At 42.9% G+C, this 20,016-nt stretch overlaps 1 protein-coding gene across 3 annotated transcripts in view; it reads right to left on the reverse strand.

Annotated features, from left to right (window-relative positions):
- The window catches only part of SH3BP2 (SH3 domain binding protein 2), a 43,144-nt gene extending 23,392 nt beyond the window's left edge, over positions 1-19,752 (reverse strand). The window contains exons 1-4 of one of the 3 annotated variants that reach the window (XM_073000985.2): positions 19,618-19,752; positions 13,659-13,739; positions 5,090-5,242; positions 483-801 (exon numbers count right to left, since the gene is read on the reverse strand). Coding sequence is in view for 1 of the 3 variants with exons in the window: in XM_020811220.3 (XP_020666879.3) it covers positions 5,090-5,235 (146 nt within the window). In the remaining 2 variants the exon portion in view is untranslated. The remainder of the gene's footprint in view (positions 1-482; positions 802-5,089; positions 5,243-13,658; positions 13,740-19,617) is intronic. The other 2 variants (XM_020811220.3, XM_073000986.2) reach the window with 2 other exon arrangements.
- Positions 19,753-20,016: the final 264 nt, after the last annotated feature.

Genomic DNA, 20,016 nt, shown 5'->3' on the forward strand with positions numbered 1-20,016 from the left:
TCACTGGAAGGACAGATCCTGAAGCTGAGGTTCCAATACTTTGGCCATTTTGTGAGAAGGGAAGACTCCCTGGAAAAGACCATGATGATGGGAAAATGTGAAGGCAAGAGGAGAAGGGGACGACAGAGAATGAGATGGTTGAACCGTGTCACTGAAGCTAATAAAATGAATTTGACCCAACTCTGGGAGGCAGTGGAAGTGTCACAAAAGGGTGACTACTGTGCTGTCCTCTGAAGATGGCGGCCACAGAGACTGGCAAAACGTTAGGAAGAACAACCTTCAGAACACGGCCAAAGAGCCCGAAAAACCCACGACAACCATACTGGATCTTTTGTATCCCAAGAAGAACAATATTAAACAGCAAAGGACCTCACAAGACACATTAATAAATGCAAAATGAATATACTTTCTTACTTATTGATTACAATTCTAAATAAAGGGGTTTCATGCATTCAGCACATTCACACCACATATGTACTCACCAAAGAGAGAAGAATTGTTTATTTGCATTGTCCAAGTTCTAAAGAAAGTCGTTAGATCCAAAAGCCTTTGTTAGCGGACAAATTATGGTTGCCCGGACCCTCTTTTTATATTCTTTTTAGGCAGGTTGCTAGCTGGGCATGCACATTAGATGTTTCTTTGTTTCCCCCTAGATATACGGAGTATGGAATGCTTAATGTCTCTTCCATCACTTAGTGGACAGGTGTGGAATCTGCTTTGCTCAGGAGAATCCTCATACGAGGGCCTTCTTAATCCCCTTTGCTCCACTCCCTCTGCAGCAGATGTGTTCTGTCAACTTTGCTGAAAGCATAGTTCAAAAAGTTCACAGTTCAATAGTTGAATTTCTTACTATGAGGGCTTATAGCTAGAAATACAAAGTGCCATAGTTTCTCTGGGTTTTGTTGGTCTCCATCTTTGTGTCCTCTCTCTCTGGTTCTTCACCTGATCCAGGCCAAACGTGCACACACCTTATGGAAGACAGGAGGGCCTGGCGTGCTCTGGTCTATGGGGTCACGAAGAGTCGGACACGACTTAACGACTAAACAGCAATTTGAGTCGAGGACCCTTCCTAGCTGGGCTCTGGCTCCCATCACTGGGTCCGTCCCCGCTGCTCGCTTCCCAGCCAGGCTCTGGGAGGCAGAGCCTAGCTGGGAAGCGAGCAGCGGGGACAGACCCAGTGCCAGGAGGCAGGAGCCCGGGAAATTCAAATGGCCTCCTGGCCGGGCTCTAGCTCCCAGCACTGGGTCCCGGCTGGGCTGCGGAAGCCAGACCCTGGCTGGGAGGCCATTTGAATTTCCCACCATCGGCCTGTGGAGGGCAGCGAGGAGCACTGAGGACCGACGTGGCTGCCCAGGGGAGCAGCCGCTGGTGCCGGTTCCGGAGCTGGAGTTGGCGTCAGGTACCAGCGGCTGCATCAGTCCACAGAGGGCGGCAAGGAGCAAGCGGGAGGCAAGCCGGGAGGCGAGCAGCCGAAGCACCCCGGCCAAGCTCAAGCCTCCTGGCCGCGGTGGTCGCAGCAGCGGTGGAAGCCCAGGAGGCTGAGGAGGCTTTGTACCGGTAAGGTGCTACTTTTTAATAAAGTTTTTGTCTTTGTTGTTGTTTTTTTGGTGATTTTTTTTTGCAGTCCCAGCATGTGACTTGCTCTGTTTATTTTTATTTTGATGTTGGTATTTTTTTTGAAATGCTGGAATGGATTAATCCCGTTCCCATGCATTTCAATGGGAAATGCTGATTTGACTTACGAATGTTTTGACTTACAAACATCTTCTGGGACGGATTAAGTTTGTAAATCAAGCACCACTGTACAAGTTTTAACCAACACCCTATCTGTTAAATATTGGCACAGTAGGTATGCTATTCCTAATATTGCCATTTTTTGTAGCTCTGATGGTGTAATCTCTGAGATGTGAAACTGCTTATAATACTGTGTGAAATTTCTTGATATTGCTCCAAAGCCCCGATGACTATAGAGATCACTGAAGTGTGTTTCATCCACAAGCAAGATGTTTCAATTGCCAGGTCTCTGTAGTTAGTTTTTCCAATTCTTTATTTTCAACTCTAGCATCCTCTGGAATTTCAATGTCAACGATCCAGATATTTTTTAATTCTATTACTACTATGTCTGATGTTCAAGATGCCTATTAGTTTGGTATCGTCATTTTCTGACACCTTCTCTGCCTGATGTTCCCATGGGTTTTTGTAGGCTGGCAAGTTATATTTTTTTTCAGTAATGACCAGTACACTATTTTTCCCACTCTATCATATCTAATTTTGTAATCTGTTTGTGCAATCTTTGGACATTCAACTGATGAGGTATGACACAGTTACATCTTTTTCTTGGTAGAGTTGACAGTTCTTGTTGACACCAATTCCTTGGATCTTAGCTTTCATCACATCGGTTTGGAGTGCTTGTTCTTGTGAAGCAAAAATCATGTCTTCTGTTTCTTTCTTAATGCTCTCCAGTTTCATTCATTCATTCATTCATTCATTCATTCATTCATTCATTCATTCATTCATTCATTCATTCATTCATTTATTTATTTAATTTATACCCCGCCTATCTGGCCCACCGGACCACTCTAGGCGGCTTCCAAATATAAAATCAAATAATAAAACATAGACAAATACATAATAATCAAACAAGAACAGCAGTAAAGATAAAAAGGAAAAGTAAGAAAAAATCAAGAGTTGGCTGGAGGGAAGGCCTGAATAAACAGCCATGTTTTTAATTGGGTTTTAAAGGTGCCCAGCGTGGGGGCCGCGCGAATCGCCGGAGGGAGATTGTTCCAGAGGCGAGGAGCCACCGCCGAGAAGGCCCGGTTTTGTGTCTTCTCCTTCTGGGCCTCTCTCGGTGTCAGGCTCCTCAGCCTCACCTCCTGACTCGCGCGGGTGATCCAGGTAGACCTTGGTGGGAGGAGGCGTTCCGCCAAATATCGAGGTCCTAAACCGTTTAGGGCCTTATAAGTAAGCATTAAAACTTTGAAGTTGACACGGAAACAGATGGGCAGCCAATGCAATGCGGCTAGCGTTGGAGAGATGTGTTGATATTTTCTCACTCCTGTAAGGAGCCTGGCCGCCGCATTCTGCACCACCTGAAGTTTCCGTGTCAGCCTCAAAGGCAGCCCCACGTAGAGCGTGTTACAGTGATCTAATCTTGAGATTACGAGCGCATGCACCAAGGTAGTGAGCGCCCCCATGTTGAGATAGGGTCGCAGCCGGGCAATCCGCCAAAGATGGAAATATGCGGTGCGGACTACCGACACCACCTGAGTTTCCATGGTGAGCGTCGCGTCCAAATATATGCCGAGGCTGCGGACCCCACTCTTCGCGGCCAAGGTGGTCCCCCCAAATGTGAGAGAGCCACCCAAGCCACCTACCACGGGGTCACCCACCCTCAGAACTTCCGTCTTATCCGGATTCAGCCTCAGTCCGTTCTCTTGCATCCATTGCAGTACGGCCCCCAGGCAACGCTGAAGGGAAAGGACAGCATCACCTGCAGTTGGTGAAAAGGAGATGTAGAGCTGGGTGTCATCGGCACATTGATGACACGAAGCCCCACATCCCCTAATGACCCCACCCAGCGGCCTCATATAGATGTTAAACAGCATTGGGGAGATAATCGACCCCTGTGGAACCCCACAATTGAGACTCCACGGGGCCGAGATGCTCTCCCCAAGCTGAACTCTCTGGGGATGGTCCCCCAAGAAGGAACGGAGCCAGGCAAGTGCCAAGCCACCAATTCCCAACTCAGAGAGCCTCCCCAGGAGGATACCGTGGTCGACGGTATCAAAGGCCGCCGAGATGTCGAGGAGGACCAGCAGGGAGATTTTGCCCCTGTCGGCCTCCCTCAACAGGTCATCGTACAGGGCGACCAATGCCGTCTCAGTACTGTGGCGTGGCCTGAAACCCGACTGAAATGGATCCAGGGCATCCGTTTCGTCCAGGTGAGCCTGGAGCTGATCGGCCACCACCCTCTCAACCACTTTGCTCATGAAAGAAACATTTAGCCATGCCCATGTTGAATTATTATCATGCTTTCCATCAATATCCTCAGGTGTTGTCCATGCAGTGGTTTATTTTTCCAGCTGTTTCTTTTCAAATTGTTGTTTCTTATATTGAGCCCTTGTTTCTGTTGTTTTCAAAAATATTGTCCATTTTCACCACCTTCAGTAATTTTTCTCTACTTGTTCTGATATAATCATTTAGGCTTCTTTTTTCTTCCTGTACTACCTGCTATATTTGCAGTAATCCATGGCCTCCAACTTTTCATCGTAAATATAATTTGTCCACATCTCTTTTTGGATGTAGTGCATGATGCATGTTCATTGGTCTCCATGTTTTTCGATCAGGTTCTTCCAATTCATTTTGAGTCCAATCTGAATATTTTTACTAATCCCCCTAAAATTTAGGCACCAGTGAAGTAAATGTTAAAGAGGTTGCTAGAGGAGTAGCAACTCGTTAAAATTATATAGTCAGCATGATGAATACCTGCCTGCTACTCTGCCCTCCCTTTCTTTCTATATGCCTGGCTAGTGCCAAGATTAAATAGGAAGATTTGATGAGTGCCTTGTGATATACCATCCCTAAGTCCTCCTTTTGGTAGCCAAAATTAATTTCCTGTTTGGGGTTGCAAAAGAAGGGATGATGTGGTGTGTATTCTTCAAGTTGCCTCCATGTGTGGCCTATCTGTACGATGCTTGGAATGGAGATATGAAGAAATTTCACTGGTGTGAGTTCATTATCACTAGCAAGATTTCATGCACCAGCAGGGAAATGGAAAAAAAAACTTCTCCCATTGTGGTTTTAGCAACATACATGAAATAACTGTGTCTTTTCCATTTGTGAAGCAATGCATACACACATAAACACACAGGAAGCACAGAAGGAAAGACTGCTTGATTAATAATACACAAACAACTCAGTTTACGCTTCTAGATTTAAAAGTCAGTGCAACAAAATCAGCAACTATCACTGGCTTGTGGCAAATCTGCCCCCCAACAAACTTGAAATATGAAAACTCCTTGAGATTAACAGAAAATATCTCTTTTTTGCAGGTGAAGAGAAACATTTTGCAGTATCTTATACTTACACAGTTAAGATTTGCATCCCTAGCTCAGAATCCCTCACTGTATGGACTGCACATCCAGAAATGTAATCTGAGAAGTCAAAAGTTGAGTTCCTTACACATCCTTTTGGCAGCAAGTCATGGTTCAAGCAGAACCACTCAACATTCATCAGGCAGCTGTTAAAACAAAAATTGCACTTCACTGGTGTTTATCTAATGACAGGATAGTAAAAGTAATCCTGCCCCAATTCTCCATTGTGGAGACAAAATATATTTTGGATGTCTGGGGGCTGCAAAAAACAGAATGGAATGTATATTGAACTAGGAAATAGTACAGTATTAATATTTTCTTAAGCACAAAAGCAACAGTTCTTCCCTATTGCCCATTCCTAACATATGGTCTTCAACAATAGATTGCTGAAGATCAGGAATTCCATTCAGTTTTCAGGTCTCTTCCTCCCAGATAGACATCTTTTCCCTGTTTTTGTCACCTATACTTCTTACCTTTCACTGTGTTTCTACTTCGAATACTGGATGGGAGAAATGACTCCCACTTGTCAATGAAAAATATGCACGACTTACAGCGGTATACAGTGATGCCTCGCTTAACAATGTTAATTCATTCTAGTGAAATTGCTGTAGAGCGAAAACATCGTAAAGCAAAAATAAAAAACCCATTGGAATGCATTAAAACCCGGTTAATGCGTTCCAATGGGCTAAAAACTCACCGTCCAGTGAAGATCCTCCATATGGCAGCCATTTTTGGTGCCTGTCTAGTGAGGAATCCGTCCTAGAAAACAGTGGGGGGCCATTTTCTTCAGCCGGTGGCCATTTTGGAACTCAACGATCAGCTGTTCACTGATCGTCGTAATGCGAAAAATTGGTTGCCAAAGCAGTGAACTGATATCGCACAGTGGATTTTGCCCATAGGAAGCATCATTTTGCGATTGGTTTTGCGATCGCAAAAAAGGCATCGTTAAGCAGATTCGTCGTTATATGGGGCAATCGTAAAGCGAGGCACGACTGTATCTATCTACCCTCAATTGCTGCTCAAAAAGCTCTATCTCCTTCTTAAAGATCAAGGACTAACAGAAATCATCGCTGTACTATTTCAAAACCAAAGATTCTTAGCTGAATCTCAAGGGAGGCACAGTCACTGGAAAAATCAAAGGACCGGTCTCTTACAGTGCACTGTACTGGCACTGTTACTTTTTAACATTTACAAAAATGATCAATTGATGTTCCCAGGAGTCAGCGGTCAGGGAATTACATTCATCACTCATGAAAATAGAAAGAATTAACTCAGAAGAACTGAAAAAAAAAATAAGAGATCCAAGGTTCAAGAAAAAAATTTCAGAGGTGAGAATGAGCAGGGCATTGAAACAGTATATGAACCAGGGTGTCGGGAGTCTCTAAACAAACAAACAAACAAACAAACAAACAAAAAACACCAAAGTCTTTTTTCACGAGGGATATTAAGAAATCGACCGGCATGGGTGGCCAAAGGAAAAATATTAAAACGGGCTAACATAAAAGCTCTTCTTAGATGTGGGTTTACTAGGGAATGGAAATATTTGGGAGAATGATCCTGAGATGGAAAAATAAACCCAACAGAAAAAGGGGAACATACAGGATTAAGGTTATTACATAGGTAATTGAATTCAGCATGACAGAGCTTGCCCTTGATTATAGACTAAGCCCTAGTGAGATTCATATCTACCAAAGATTCCAGGGATATGTGAAGAGAAAAAAGTTTCTTTTCAATAAGCTGGAACCAAGAAAAGGAGTAGGAATCGCACAATAAATCATATATCAGGGATCCAGAATGCGAATTTAAAAAAAGACGGAGCCAAAATTTAAATGTGAGTAACCAGGCAGTTGTGGAAGGTAGGTGAATGCCCAATTCTAAAGAAATAGTACAAAGCCGAATTAAGTTGGGAGCTCCTAATATTTCCAGGCCCAAGCCAAATTTTGTGGCCACTATGCGGCCCCTGTTATTAATAATTATGGACTATATCAGGAATTTTTAATGGAGTATGATATGGAAACGGTTTGTTTAAATCAACTTATTAATCTCAAAAGTAATAATAATATACGTTTGTTGCTGTTTAGTCATTTAGTCATGTCCGACTCTTCATGACCTCATGGACCAGAGCACGCCAGGCCCTCCTGTCTTCCACTGCCTCCCAGAGTTTGGTCAGATTCATGTTGGTAGCTTTGATGACACTGTCCAGCCATCTTGTACTCTGTCGTCCCCTAGGCTGCAATAAATAGTCTATGTAGTATCATATGTAATTGCTGTTTCCTGAACTATGACAATAGGTCTTCAAGAGAATCTTTGCTGTCTAGTGGAATCATTTGTTCCAGCAACAGAGGCATGCTTCCAACGGGTGAATAGCAGGCAAAAAGCCAGACAACAATTCAGCCCATTCCTTCCCAAAGTTCATGAAAAAGGAAATAACTGATGTATGCTAGATGCAAAGAGCATACTTGACATTAAAATGTGTCAGATATTCCAGGAAGACTGCAATGCATTTAAAATAAAATGACAAAGCAAAAAAAGTTCCAGTTTATTTATATACAGTGGAAAGACAGGCAAGTGATGAGAGCTTTTAAAAAGGGGAACTTAAAAGTACACAGCATTTCCAAAGAGAGAACTTATACTGCTTCTCTGCCCCAGTATAACTCTAGCATCTCCTAAGAAGGCAAAACTATGTTTTAATTTGTCTGCATTGCTTTACTCCACTATGATCTCAAGACTGAAGCAATTCTCCCTCCTTTAAGGTCTGTACTGCAAAAACAGTAAATTAAAAATCTGTGGAACCTGAGAATTGCACACCATAATATGAATACCAACTGGTTCTAATGATGGTACTGTACAAATTTACAGTATTTGTGACATTGTTATGAAGTTGTTCGTAAATCTTTTATTTATGAGAACAGAGCTTGATTTTCCCCAGATAAGTCAAAACTCTCAATTTGCAGATGGTTTTCAAAATCAGTGTAGTGAAAATATCTCTCATTTTGATTGATTGCCCAGTTGTACTGGTTAGATGGGAGTGTATGTCCCCTAACAATTTTGGTGCATGTGCTAGTAATCTCTAAGATCAATTACTGTAACACTCTCCACATGGGCTACTCTTGGGAAGACTATTCAACTACCAATGGGCAACTGATATACTTAAGGACCGAGCACAGCAGTTGGAATGCTGGATGCAGCACTACTCTGAGCTATATTCTAGAGAGAATGTAGTAACCAAAGAGGCATTAAATAACATCAACTACCTGTCTATCTTGGAAGAGTTGGATAGCAAACCAACTTTTGCAGAAATAAAAGCAGCCTTGAATTCCCTAGCCTCCGGCAAGGCACCTGGGAAGGATAACATCCCTGCTGAAGTGCTGTAAAGAGATTATCACCACCGAGTTGAATGAAATCTTTTGTCTTTGCTGGAGGGAAGGTGGAGTACCACAGGATGTAAATGATGCAAACATTGTCACATTGTTTACGAACAAAGGAGACAGGACGTAGGGAAGCTGCTTGCCTGTGTTATGCTGAAGAGACTCCAGGAGAATCACAGTGTGGATTTCGAGCTAATAAATCCACCACTGACATGGTATTTTCCCTCAGAGAATTGCAGGAGAAATGTAGGGAACAATGACAGCCACTCTTTGTGGCCTTCGTAGATCTCACAAAGGCCTTTGATTTGGTTAGCAGGGACGGCCTTTTTAAAATACTTCCCAAGATTGGATACTCTGAGCTACTCTCCTTAACATCATCAGGTCCTTTCATAAGGGAATGAAGGGCACTGTAGTTTTTAATGGCTCAACATCAGATCCCTTTGACATCCGAAGCGGAGTGAAACAGGGCTGTGTCCTCGCACCGACCCTGTTTGGGATATTTTTCTGTCATGCTGAAGCATGCCTTTGGAACTGCAACAGAAAGTATCTATCTCCGGACTAGATCAGATGGAAAGCTCTTTAATCTCTCTAGGTTGAGAGCAAAGAACAAAGTCCAGCTGAAATGCATGGCGGAAGTCCTCTTCGCAGATGATGCAGCTGTTGTTGCCCATTCTGCTGAAGACCTCCAACAACTCATGAATACCTTTAGTAAGGCCTGCCAAGACTTTGGACTAACAATCAGCCTGAAAAAAAAATACAAGTCATGGGCCAGGGCATGGACTCACCTCCCTCTATTACCATCTCCACACAAGAATTGGAGGTTGTTCATGACTTTGAGTACCTTGGCTCAACAATCTCTGACATTCTCTCCCTAGATGTCAAGCTGGACAAACAGATTGGCAATGCAGCTACCATGTTATCAAGACTCACAAAGAGAGTATGGCTTAATAAGAAGCTGACAGCATATACCAAGTTCCAGGTCTATAGAGCCTGTGTCCTTAATACACTCCTGTACTTCAGTGAGTCCTGGACCCTTTGTGCACGGCAGGAGAGGAAGCTGAAGATGTTCCATATGCATTGTTTCTGACGCAGTTTTAGTATCACCTGCCAGGACAAAGTTCCAAATAGAGTAGTCCTAGAATGAGCGGGAGTTTTCAGCATGTATACATTACTGAAACAGTGCCATCTATGTTGGCTTGGGCATGTTGTGATAATGACTGATAGTCGGATTCCAAAAGATCTCCTGTATGGAGAATTAGCGCAGGGAAATCATGCCAGAGGGCAATACAAGGATATCTGCAGGCAGTATCTGAAGGCCTTAGGAATGGACCTCAACAGATGGGAAACTTTGACATCTGAGCATTCAGCCTGGAGGCAGGCAGTGCAGCATGACCTCTCCCAATTTGAAGAGACCCTTGTCCAGCAGGCCAAGGCACAGAGGCAGTCCTGAAACCAGCAAAATCAGGGAGCTGGATAGGGGGACAGATTGTATCTGTCTTCAGTGTGGGAGGGATTGTTACTCTCCAATTGGCCTTCTCAGCCACACTAGATGCTGTTCCAAGACCTCCATTCAGAGCATGTTACCATAGTCTCTCGAGACTGAAGGATGCCTAATCTAAAAATATTTAAGGAAAATGTTCGTGAATAGAAAACTTGATCTTTATTTACAAATTACAATGTTGTATTATCTCTGAGCTCATTATTTTATTTATTTATGTATTTATTAAATTTGTATCCCACCCATTTAGATGGTGACTACTCTGGGTGGCTCACAATAAAATGGAATAAAAACAATCAAATAATATCAATTTATTGTCAAAAACTGATCTTATGTTCCTCAGAAATCAGCTATGAACCACTTCAAGTATAAGATCAAGTTGAAAACAACTCTTTCTTTTCAAGACTGAAGTGGATGCTAGTAGCTTCTTCCCCACCTCTGACCCAGCTATCATCACAGCCTCCTTTCATCTTCAATGTGGGATTATTTCATAATACTGTCATTCTCTAATTTCTGGCAGGAATTCATGGTTTAAGTCACTAAAACAGAGCAGCAGAGTGTTCTATGGCTAACAATGTTAACATTGTTATCTGAAAGATGATATCCTCCCTTACAAGCCTACTTGGGCTTTAAGATCTGCTGCAGAAGCTTCTGTCACCGTTCCACCATGTTCAGAGGCTGGTCTGGTGGAAACATGAAGGAGGGCCTTCTTGGCTGCTGTGCCTAGGCTCTGGGAATCCTTGCCCAGAACAGCCATGTTTGTCCCCTATGAGGATCTTTCTGTCATATTTGTATTCTGGCAGAACTTCGGAAATTAAGTGCTACAAACAATCAGATTTTACATAATATGATGGTTCCCCTTTTCCCCCCCCCCCAAAATAAATGTGTTAGCATTTTAAACTAAATGTTTTAAAGTTTTTTAATTTTGGTTTTTAAATGATAATGAATATAATTATTTATTAACATTTGTAATCCTACTGTTTTGTAAGTTTCTATTTATGAAGACCTGTTTATTAGATACCTTGAGTCCCAGGTCTGGGAGAAAGATGACAGAAGCAATCAATCAATCAATCAATCAATCAGTGTCGACATCCAGGTAAGCTTAGGTGTCACTGCACTGAATCCAGATAGAGTCTGAAGTGTCCTACTGCTGCATTTGTGGGCATTGGACAATATAGGTAATATATGTTAAGATTTATATGATGGTAGCAGCAGCAAATTTAGTAATGCCATGCCCACCCCCAAACAAATAGCTAAAGAAGTACATTAATTGTTTTGTAACTTTTTTGTGGAGAACTGCTACATTTCTGATACATATAGAAGAATTCAACAGTGAGTGATTACTCACACTAGGCCATAATTTTTTGAAAAATTTAAAACAGTTACTGTTTTTAGTAAAAGGATACAAATGAAGTAAGAATGTATGCAATTGTAGTTTTACATGGAACATTTTGCTAAACTAAGGATGGAAAGAGTGGATGGATGATGGAAGGAAAGTAAGCCTTTTTTTTAGAATTACTCCAGCATGAAGGTACTTTGGATCAGATTACCTGGAAGAGGGTTACAATGACATTAAAACACAAACAATTCATGAAAACTGGTTGACTTATGGAATTTAACAGTTCAGGTTATATAAACAGAACAGAATCATTGGGGGCCAGGGATTGTACCATGTTTAGGAAAAATGGCAGAAAACCAAAATATCCCAGCATATCTCAACTGATCTGTTATCCATATCATGTTCAAGACAGGAATAGTCCATTATGGAATTTTAAAGAAAATTTATGGAATCTGAGGTGGAGATTTTTCCCCCAAGTATATAATTTACAAGGGATTAAAGAAGTGCTGAACAACAAGGCAAATCTAGCATGTCCATGTTTACAAATGCAGGAAACTATCCAATGAGGAATTACACCATTTTTTTTAAAAAAAGTATAACCTTTTTTTCCAGATAAGTCTGCCATTCAAATGATGTAATGAATTTGCCTGATTTGGAAAATCAACCAGATAGAACAAGTGTTCAACCAATGAGCCTTGTGTAAAGGTTCCCCTTGACATTTTTGTCCAGTCGTGTTCGACTCTAGGGGGCGGTGCTCATCCCCGTTTCCAAGCCATAGAGCCAGCGTTTTTTTGTCCGAAGACAATCTTCCGTGGTCACATGGCCAGTGCGACTTAGACACGGAACGCTGTTACCTTCCCACCAAGGTGGTCCCTATTTATCTACTTGCATTTGCATGCTTTCGAACCGCTAGGTTGGCGGGAGCCAGGACAAACAATGGGCGCTCACTCCATCGCGTGGATTCAATCTTACGACTGCTGGTCTTCTGACCCTGCAGCACAGGCTTCTGCGGTTTAGCCCACAGCGCCACCACGTCCTCCCAGCCTTGTGACACACTGGTTAAACTACTATACCGCAGTGAAAACTGTGCTCATGACCAGGTAGCCGGTTCACGGTTGACTCAGCCTTCAGTCTCTCCAAGGTTGGTAAAATGAGTACCCAGATTACTAGGGGGCAGGGCGGGACAATGTGTAGCCTGCACAATTAACATGTAAACCACCCAGAGAGTACTTAAGCACTATGGGACAGTATATAAATAACACACTTTGCTTTTGCTTTTTTTTAACCCCAAAAATTAGTAAATAGGAAAAACAAGTGCAATCAAAAGGAAGCCATGCATTATAATGTAGCTGCCTGTAGCTGCCCATATAAGAGTAGGTCTGCACAGCTGGATACCTTACTTGCACAAGTAGATGTGGGGGGGTTGTTTGCTTGTTTTGTTCTCTCATGTTCATTCATAATTGTGTTTCTGTTTGTTTCATCCAAATGGGCAGTTCTACCACAACTTCTGGCATGGCTTGATTCAGCCCTTCAGCAATACTCTGGTCCTTCTTCTCGATCTCCGGAGGTTTTGTGGGAGAATCCAAATCATTATAACCTCATCTTGCACAAAGACTACTGGGTGGTGGTTTTCCTCCAGTAACACTTGGGCAGCAAAGACAGGGCCAGTTCTGTGGTAGGGAGATCCAAAGTCTGGGAACAGCAAAAGGCAAGTTCCACTCCTGTGTTTCCGCCAAATGCACCTGGGAAGGTGGCAGGACTGAGAGATGATGATCTTAACATCCAGGCAGGCTAATAAAGGGAGACACAGTCCTTGAGATAGCTTGGATCCAAGCTGTTTGGTGCCTTTTAGGTTAAGACCAGTACTTTGAATTGTGATCAACAACAGATCGGCGACCAGTATATCTGCTGTAAGAGGCAGTTCCCAGCCTTGGCGCTCTCAATAATATTAGACTTTAAGTACAAGACAATCTGTAATCAATCCCCTTTTACATCTCTTCCCTCTTCTATTAGTTTCTCTTCAATTCCCTCAGTTTGCTCCCAACTCAAAGTAAAAGTAGTAGTAGTGATGATGATGATGATGATGATGATGATGATGATGATAGGAGCAGTATACAGTTGGTTAAAACTTGTATCAGTTATATAATACCTGTCAATATTTTTATAATTTTGATTGATTGTGTTTAGTACTTTCAAATAATATAGGAATGGCATACATATGGTGCTGATATTTAACAGATAGGTTTTTAGTTAAAACTTGTATCTGTTATATAATACCAATCAATGTTTCTATAATTTTGATTGACTGTCTCTGGTATTTTTGAACAACAAAGAAAAGGTATGTTTTTTTTTCTCACCTTATTCATGCCAGCTTCCATTCGTTGCAGCCTGACCCTATAAGGTCTTCTTCGCACGCAAGCAGCTTAACAGAAGAACTACTGTAAGACATAAAGATAACACAAAATTTAAATGACAACAGCAGTCTAACACACTAGCCTATTTACACTACGAACTCCCTTCCTCCACAACTTGTGTATTCATATTTGTGTATTCATAAAAATGCATAACAGCATTTTATTTTCTGGGTAAGGTTTACAAAAGTATTGAAGAGCTATTTTTTTACTTTTTCAAGTCAACAGTGTTTGCTGCTTTTATGAAAGTGTTGCAGGAGGCAAACATGTTGTGTGCTCCAGACTGCACAAGAAAGCTGTATTTCTAGATTGATTAAGCACTTTTTGTGACAGGAAGACTTTTTTTGAAGAAAAATGAAGGAATCCTCTGTTGGCAGGATTTCTTCAGATGTGAAGGGAAACGTTCAAAAACAAAAATAGTGCTCTTTGGGTAGATCTCAGTACTTTAGAAGCCAGTGACAAATGTCACTCGGTCCAAGAAGCAATTATTTTGCATGACCTGCCCATGCAGTTTTATTACAGTATAATTTTATAGTATACAATTTCATTTATTGTTTCATTTTCTATTTGATATATTTTTTATAAATTTTTCCTTTAATAATGTCCAATGCAATCTGTAACTGACAGTTCAACTGATTTTTAAAATGTCATTAAAGCATTAACTGGAAAATGAAACTGAATCACAAAAAAGCAGCAACCATTGAAGAACCTCCAAAATACCTTCTAAAACTTTCAAGATGCACATAAAAGAGTGCAGTACTGAGGAGGTGTGATTCTATAGGTCTTCACAGGTCTAAAACTATACAAACAATTCTATGTGGGAGCAAAATTTTAACTACCCAGCACCATTTCGGGCAGTGTTGACTGCTTTATCTTCAGTTTTATAATGCTTTTGAAGTCTGTGGCAAGGAAGGTGGTTTTCATTTCTCAAATTTCTGCTGCTGAACAAGTCACCATTGCAGGCCTTAACCACGTGTGACTCACTAAGCTGAAGGCAGCCCATCAGCCATGTCTGTTAGGGTAACCAGTTGTTTGACAAGTCTTTTGCTTTCTTAAGCATGCAATCAAAGGAACAAAAAGCCAGAGAGAGAATTTTCAGGCAGTCTGCTGGATATAGTGAAGGATGTGACATCCGGATGGAGTCTCTCACAAGGGTGGGTTTGTGTTGGTGATAAGTGACCTAAATTTGACTTTCAGTACTTTAGAAATAACCTCTTCTATCATAGCTTCAAATGTTTGATGTTTGCATGTGCAATCAACGATTCCTCTTTATCATTAAATAAATGATACCAATTTTTATTATTATTTAATAATAATTAATAGCTGTAATTTGACTGCAGATGGAATATTTCATTTTTTTGCCATCACTGCATGTGCTATCATGATGTCCTGTATTTCAGCAGTCTCTTTCTGTTAATAGAAAGAAATCTTTAGACTGGAATAATAGTCAGCATTAGCTTTGTATACAAACTGCATAAATACAGGCCAAAATCCTGTTGCGCACTTGAGCAGGTGGTGTACTTAGAGCAGCATGTTGCTGTTAAGAAATATATCTGTTGCATACTCAGTCACAAAACTTGATAATGCCAATGGAGATTTCTTAACTTATGGCAATCTGTTCCTAAAAGTTAGCCTTCTGCATAACAGGATTTTGGCCACTGAATCACAGTCTTGATGGTTGGGAATTGCTAAAATTCTCCATAAAACAATTTTAGAGTATTTTTAGAGTATACATTTTAATTGCATTTTAATTGTTTTGTCTTTTTATTGTATTTTAAATGTTGTAAGCCGCCCAGAGACCTTTGGGTAGTGTGGGCGGCATATAAGTTGAATGAATGAATGAATGAATGAATGAATGAATGAATGAATGAATGAATGAATGAACAAACAAACAAACTCAACAGTACGTTGCCACATAAGCAGAACAGTAAAATATTTATAGTGGGGAATGGAGCCCCATAGAACACCAGCAAACCAGTATACAAAAAAGGGGGTTTCCTAGTCTCATTTATTTATTTGATTTTTACACTGCCCTTTTAATGATTACACTACTCTGGGCATTGATTTATTAATCTCCCATTTAAAATATTTTTACCCCACCTTTCTCCTTAAAAGGAATCAAGGTGGCTTACATAATTTTAAAAATACAATATTTAAAAGCTACAAATATTAAGTATACAAATATTAAACAGAATTAAACAAGTATTGTATTGAAATGGTAAATACTTTAATAAATATTTTATTTTACAAATAAAACTCAAAACCCTGTACACCTCATAAAGCAATATAATCAATATGGTGGTACACTGATTTAGATCTAATACAAAAAAAAGGATCTAATAGAGGACAAGAAAAAAGAAAGCAGAAGTACCATTGCTAGTAGGTATTTCTTATCCAGATAGGGGTGCAATTTGGCAATCAACTAGAGCTGATAAAATGCACCACTGGCCATAGCTGATACTTGAGCCTTCAAGCTCTTGCCAGTCCAGGAGTATTCCCAACCAGTGGACTTGATACTTCAGAGGGATTGTAACCTCACCAAGGCCAGGTGAACTTCCTCTAACCAGTCCAATGATCCTTCTAACAGTAGGATCTCCATCTTTTCTGGATTCAGTTTCAGTTAACTGGCCCTTCATCAACGATAAGCAGCACTCAAGGATTTGTACAACATCCCTTGAAAATTACGTGAAGTAGAGAGAGAGAGCTGCATGTCATGAGCAAACTGGTGACAGCTCACCACAAATGTCTGAATGGCTTCTCCGCAGCAGCTTCATGTAAATATTAAAGAGCATTGGGGAGATGGTTGACCTCTGTGGGACCCTATAGCAAGGGGTAGAGCCAGCATCCTCAAGCTGTACCATCTGAAATCAGGCATCAGGGAAGGACCAGAACCAGTGGAGAAGAGAGCCCCTGATCCCTAAACTCAGAGGGATACCCTGGCTGATGGTATCAATATCTGCAGAAAGATCCAAGAAGGCCAACAGGGTTATACTCCATCTGTCTGCCTCCCTTAGGAGATCATCTTGCAGGGGTGACCAATGTTCCCTGTAAGCTGTGCGCACACATGCAATGCTGCATCAATCCCACACAGTGAGATCAATGTTGCTGCTGATCTGCTTCCAGCTGCGGCCAGAACCCCATGGGCAGTGGAGCTCCACACAGTTCTAGCAGAAATTAGAGGGAACATTGGGGGAGATCAATGCTGGTTCAGTAACAGCACATTGCCTAAAACCCACTTGAAATGAATCCAAACTATCAGTTTCTTCCAAGAACACCTACAACGAATCAGCCATCAACCTCTGAATTAACTTACACAAAATTGGAATATTTATGATCAATCTGTAGCCATGAATCCATCGCCAGATTCATTTTTAAAGAGTAGGCCTTATTATAATTTATTTTAAAGAAGGAAGGCATATGGCCTTCCTGAAGAGATACTAATGACATGGGTGGCCCATTCCTCCAAACAACAATTACTATCAGAGACTGTGGTAACATTGACCCACACTTGGGTTGGTTTTAATTCTACTGGTGGCAAGATTCAAAGCAGGGGAGCTGGTGGGCTGTATACAAAGTAGAGGTAATTATCAATTGAAATATTTCCTCTTTCTTTATCTGCAAACCTAACCAAGAGATGGCCTCTCCTTTCCATTTCCCTGGATCTTGGAAGCCATGAGGTCTCATATACCAAAGTCATTTCAAGTCCACTCTGGCTAAGATCCATTTTCCCGATAAAATCATGCACATCAGAGTTCAACAGCACATTGAGAAGAGAATCTAGGGAGATGGTTGTGTCACCTACAGGTTGAATGAATCAGTTGCTGTTTGTTTAACCTGAAGGTACAGACGAGTTGGCTAGAGGGGGGAGGGTGATATTTGCTCTCTCAACCTTTTCCCCTTCTGGATAATAAAACTGACAGACAGGGTGATGAAGATTACAAATTCATCCTTGAAAGAAGTCTACGTTGCCGTCTATATGAAAAAGTGGTTGTAAAACTACCAGTTAAGCCTTCATTGGCTCCTTGCACCCTACATCACAGAAAGGGAGCCTCCAGAGGCTACTTCTCTGACCCCTACCTCCAAAAATGATTTGCTTATAAGATTTCTCTCACACAATCTCACTCTCTTTTAAAAAGGTGATGCATGGAGGCCACACATTGCTCACCCCTGCCCTAGGGAATCATTACCCAGATTCTCACCACTCTTTTAAAGTAAGGATGTGGGAACAGAAAGAGCCTTGGCCTCCTTTGTAGACTGCCTGCTCCAGGAACAGGACACAAGGAGAACTTTTCTGTGAATCCCTCTGGAATGAGTGAGTATTCTTGAGTATTCAAGGGGCTACAGGCTTTGGGAGACATCATTTTGCAAATATTCTGGTTATTTTGGTTTTATATGGGAGAATAGTCCCAGAAGGAAGTAGTGTGACACCACATTAACATTAGCCTCTTGTAAGGTGGACAACTCTGACTCTCCTCTTATTTGGGGCTGACAGCTCCCAGAATAGTCAACAAAAATGATTACAAGATGATTACAAATGATTAAATTCTTACAAGAGTCTTGAAGAATTTAATTTTTGAATGGCTACTCCCAGAATCACACATTATTTGTATTTCTTTATGGAAGTATGGGAGCTATAGTCAAAACAAGAGATGACGTTTTCTCAACTTTGAAAATAGGGATATATTTCATGTAATTTTATAACATAAAAGGAGTTCATAACCATTACATCCTGTTTTGGATGTCAATTCCTCTTCCTCTACTAGCATAGATGTAGAGAAAACCGGATACTTCCCCTTTCCCTTTGGTTCACCACCTTTCCTCTAAGGCCAAAATACTCCGAGGGACAAAGCAGATAGGCTTCCACGGCAAATGTAATTTCCCTTTTACATTAAAAGGCAGACACAGAGCAACACGGCTTCGAGTAGAACAGCTGGGATGAAGGAGGGATACCGTTTTTAGTCCTGTGTCATTTTCTTGATTCAGATCCCCACGATTTGTTTTTGCTGTTATTTCTCCTAAGGGGGAAACGATGGCACCTACCTTGGCGGCTCTTAAATGAGAGCCATTAACTGATAGGAATCAGATGCATGTCGTTCGCTTTTTCACAGCCAGGTCTAGTGCCCCCCCCTCAATCTCCGCACCTCTCTTGGCGCCCTTCTGACAGCGCTTGGGTCATACTGGGAGAAGTTCACTCTCGTGCCTGAAGTGACAGCAAAGGCCCTACGGAGCGGAGAGGCAGCCGCCCGGAGGTACCTGGAACCATTCCTCACGCCGTGCGGAGGCAAAGCCAGGTTGCCCACTGAGGGACCTCCCACCAAGCGCAGCTCCCGGAGGTCATTTCCAGAAAGGCCTCCCGGCACCTCTCGGAAACTTGCCCCCGCCGCCGCCGCCGCCGCGGAGCTTCCCCTTCCGAGAAACGATGACCAGGCTCCCGGAGACTCGTCCAGGCGCCTTTTTAAAAACCAGCCCCGACCCTCCGGTCTGGAAAACTTAAAAGGCAACAGAAGGGCGGGGTCTGGGCATTTCTCTCTTCCCGCTCCCGCTCCCCCCCCTCATGGATAGGATCGGGTGGGATGGATGGATGGCCAGAACATCTGGGTGGGACCTGCTCCAAGCGCTCCCCGGGCTGGCTGCGCCCTCCCAGCCAGGCATGTCCGGGGAGAGGATCAGGTCCAGCGGGAAAGGAAGCCAAAGCCCGCCGGGGCGAGGGTGGAAAACCGCGAATCTTCCACGGTTAGAGCCTTTCGGGGGGGGGGGGGGAGCGCGGAAGCGCCGCTTTGCTCTCTCTCACATACACACAAGGAGGAGGCTACAGAGCAGCTCTGGCACCACTCGCAAGGCGGGAGGGCTCCGATCCCTGACTCCGCGGACAAAGCGAGGCCAAATTCCCATCCGTCCAGCCTACCTGCGCGCATGGCGGGAGACCTTGCCGGGGCGCTGTTGGGGAGCCGGGAAAAGGGACCCGGGCAGCTCCCTCCCGTCCGCAGCCTCTTCCTTGTTCCACCTGCCGGCTCCTCCCCTCCCTTGTGGCCCGATTAGCTCCTCCCCCAAACACCAAGCCCCGCCTCCGCTCCTTCAACCCGGCGGGAGGCGGCCAAAGAAGGGAGGGTTGCTTCGAAAGGCAACGGGGGAGCCCGCCGGGCCCCCCCCCGCCTCTCCCGCTCAGCCGCAACGGAGGCTCGGACGGGAGGGCCCCGAAGGTTGCTCCCTTGGGTGCGGGTCCGCCTCCTGGCCGGGAGGGCGTTTTCCTCCCTTGCGGGCGGGGGGAGATGTCCCCTGCTGTGCAGCCACGGGGGTTTTTTGG

This window comes from Pogona vitticeps, chromosome 5, assembly GCF_051106095.1.
Source record: "Pogona vitticeps strain Pit_001003342236 chromosome 5, PviZW2.1, whole genome shotgun sequence".
Classification (NCBI taxonomy): domain Eukaryota; kingdom Metazoa; phylum Chordata; class Lepidosauria; order Squamata; family Agamidae; genus Pogona; species Pogona vitticeps.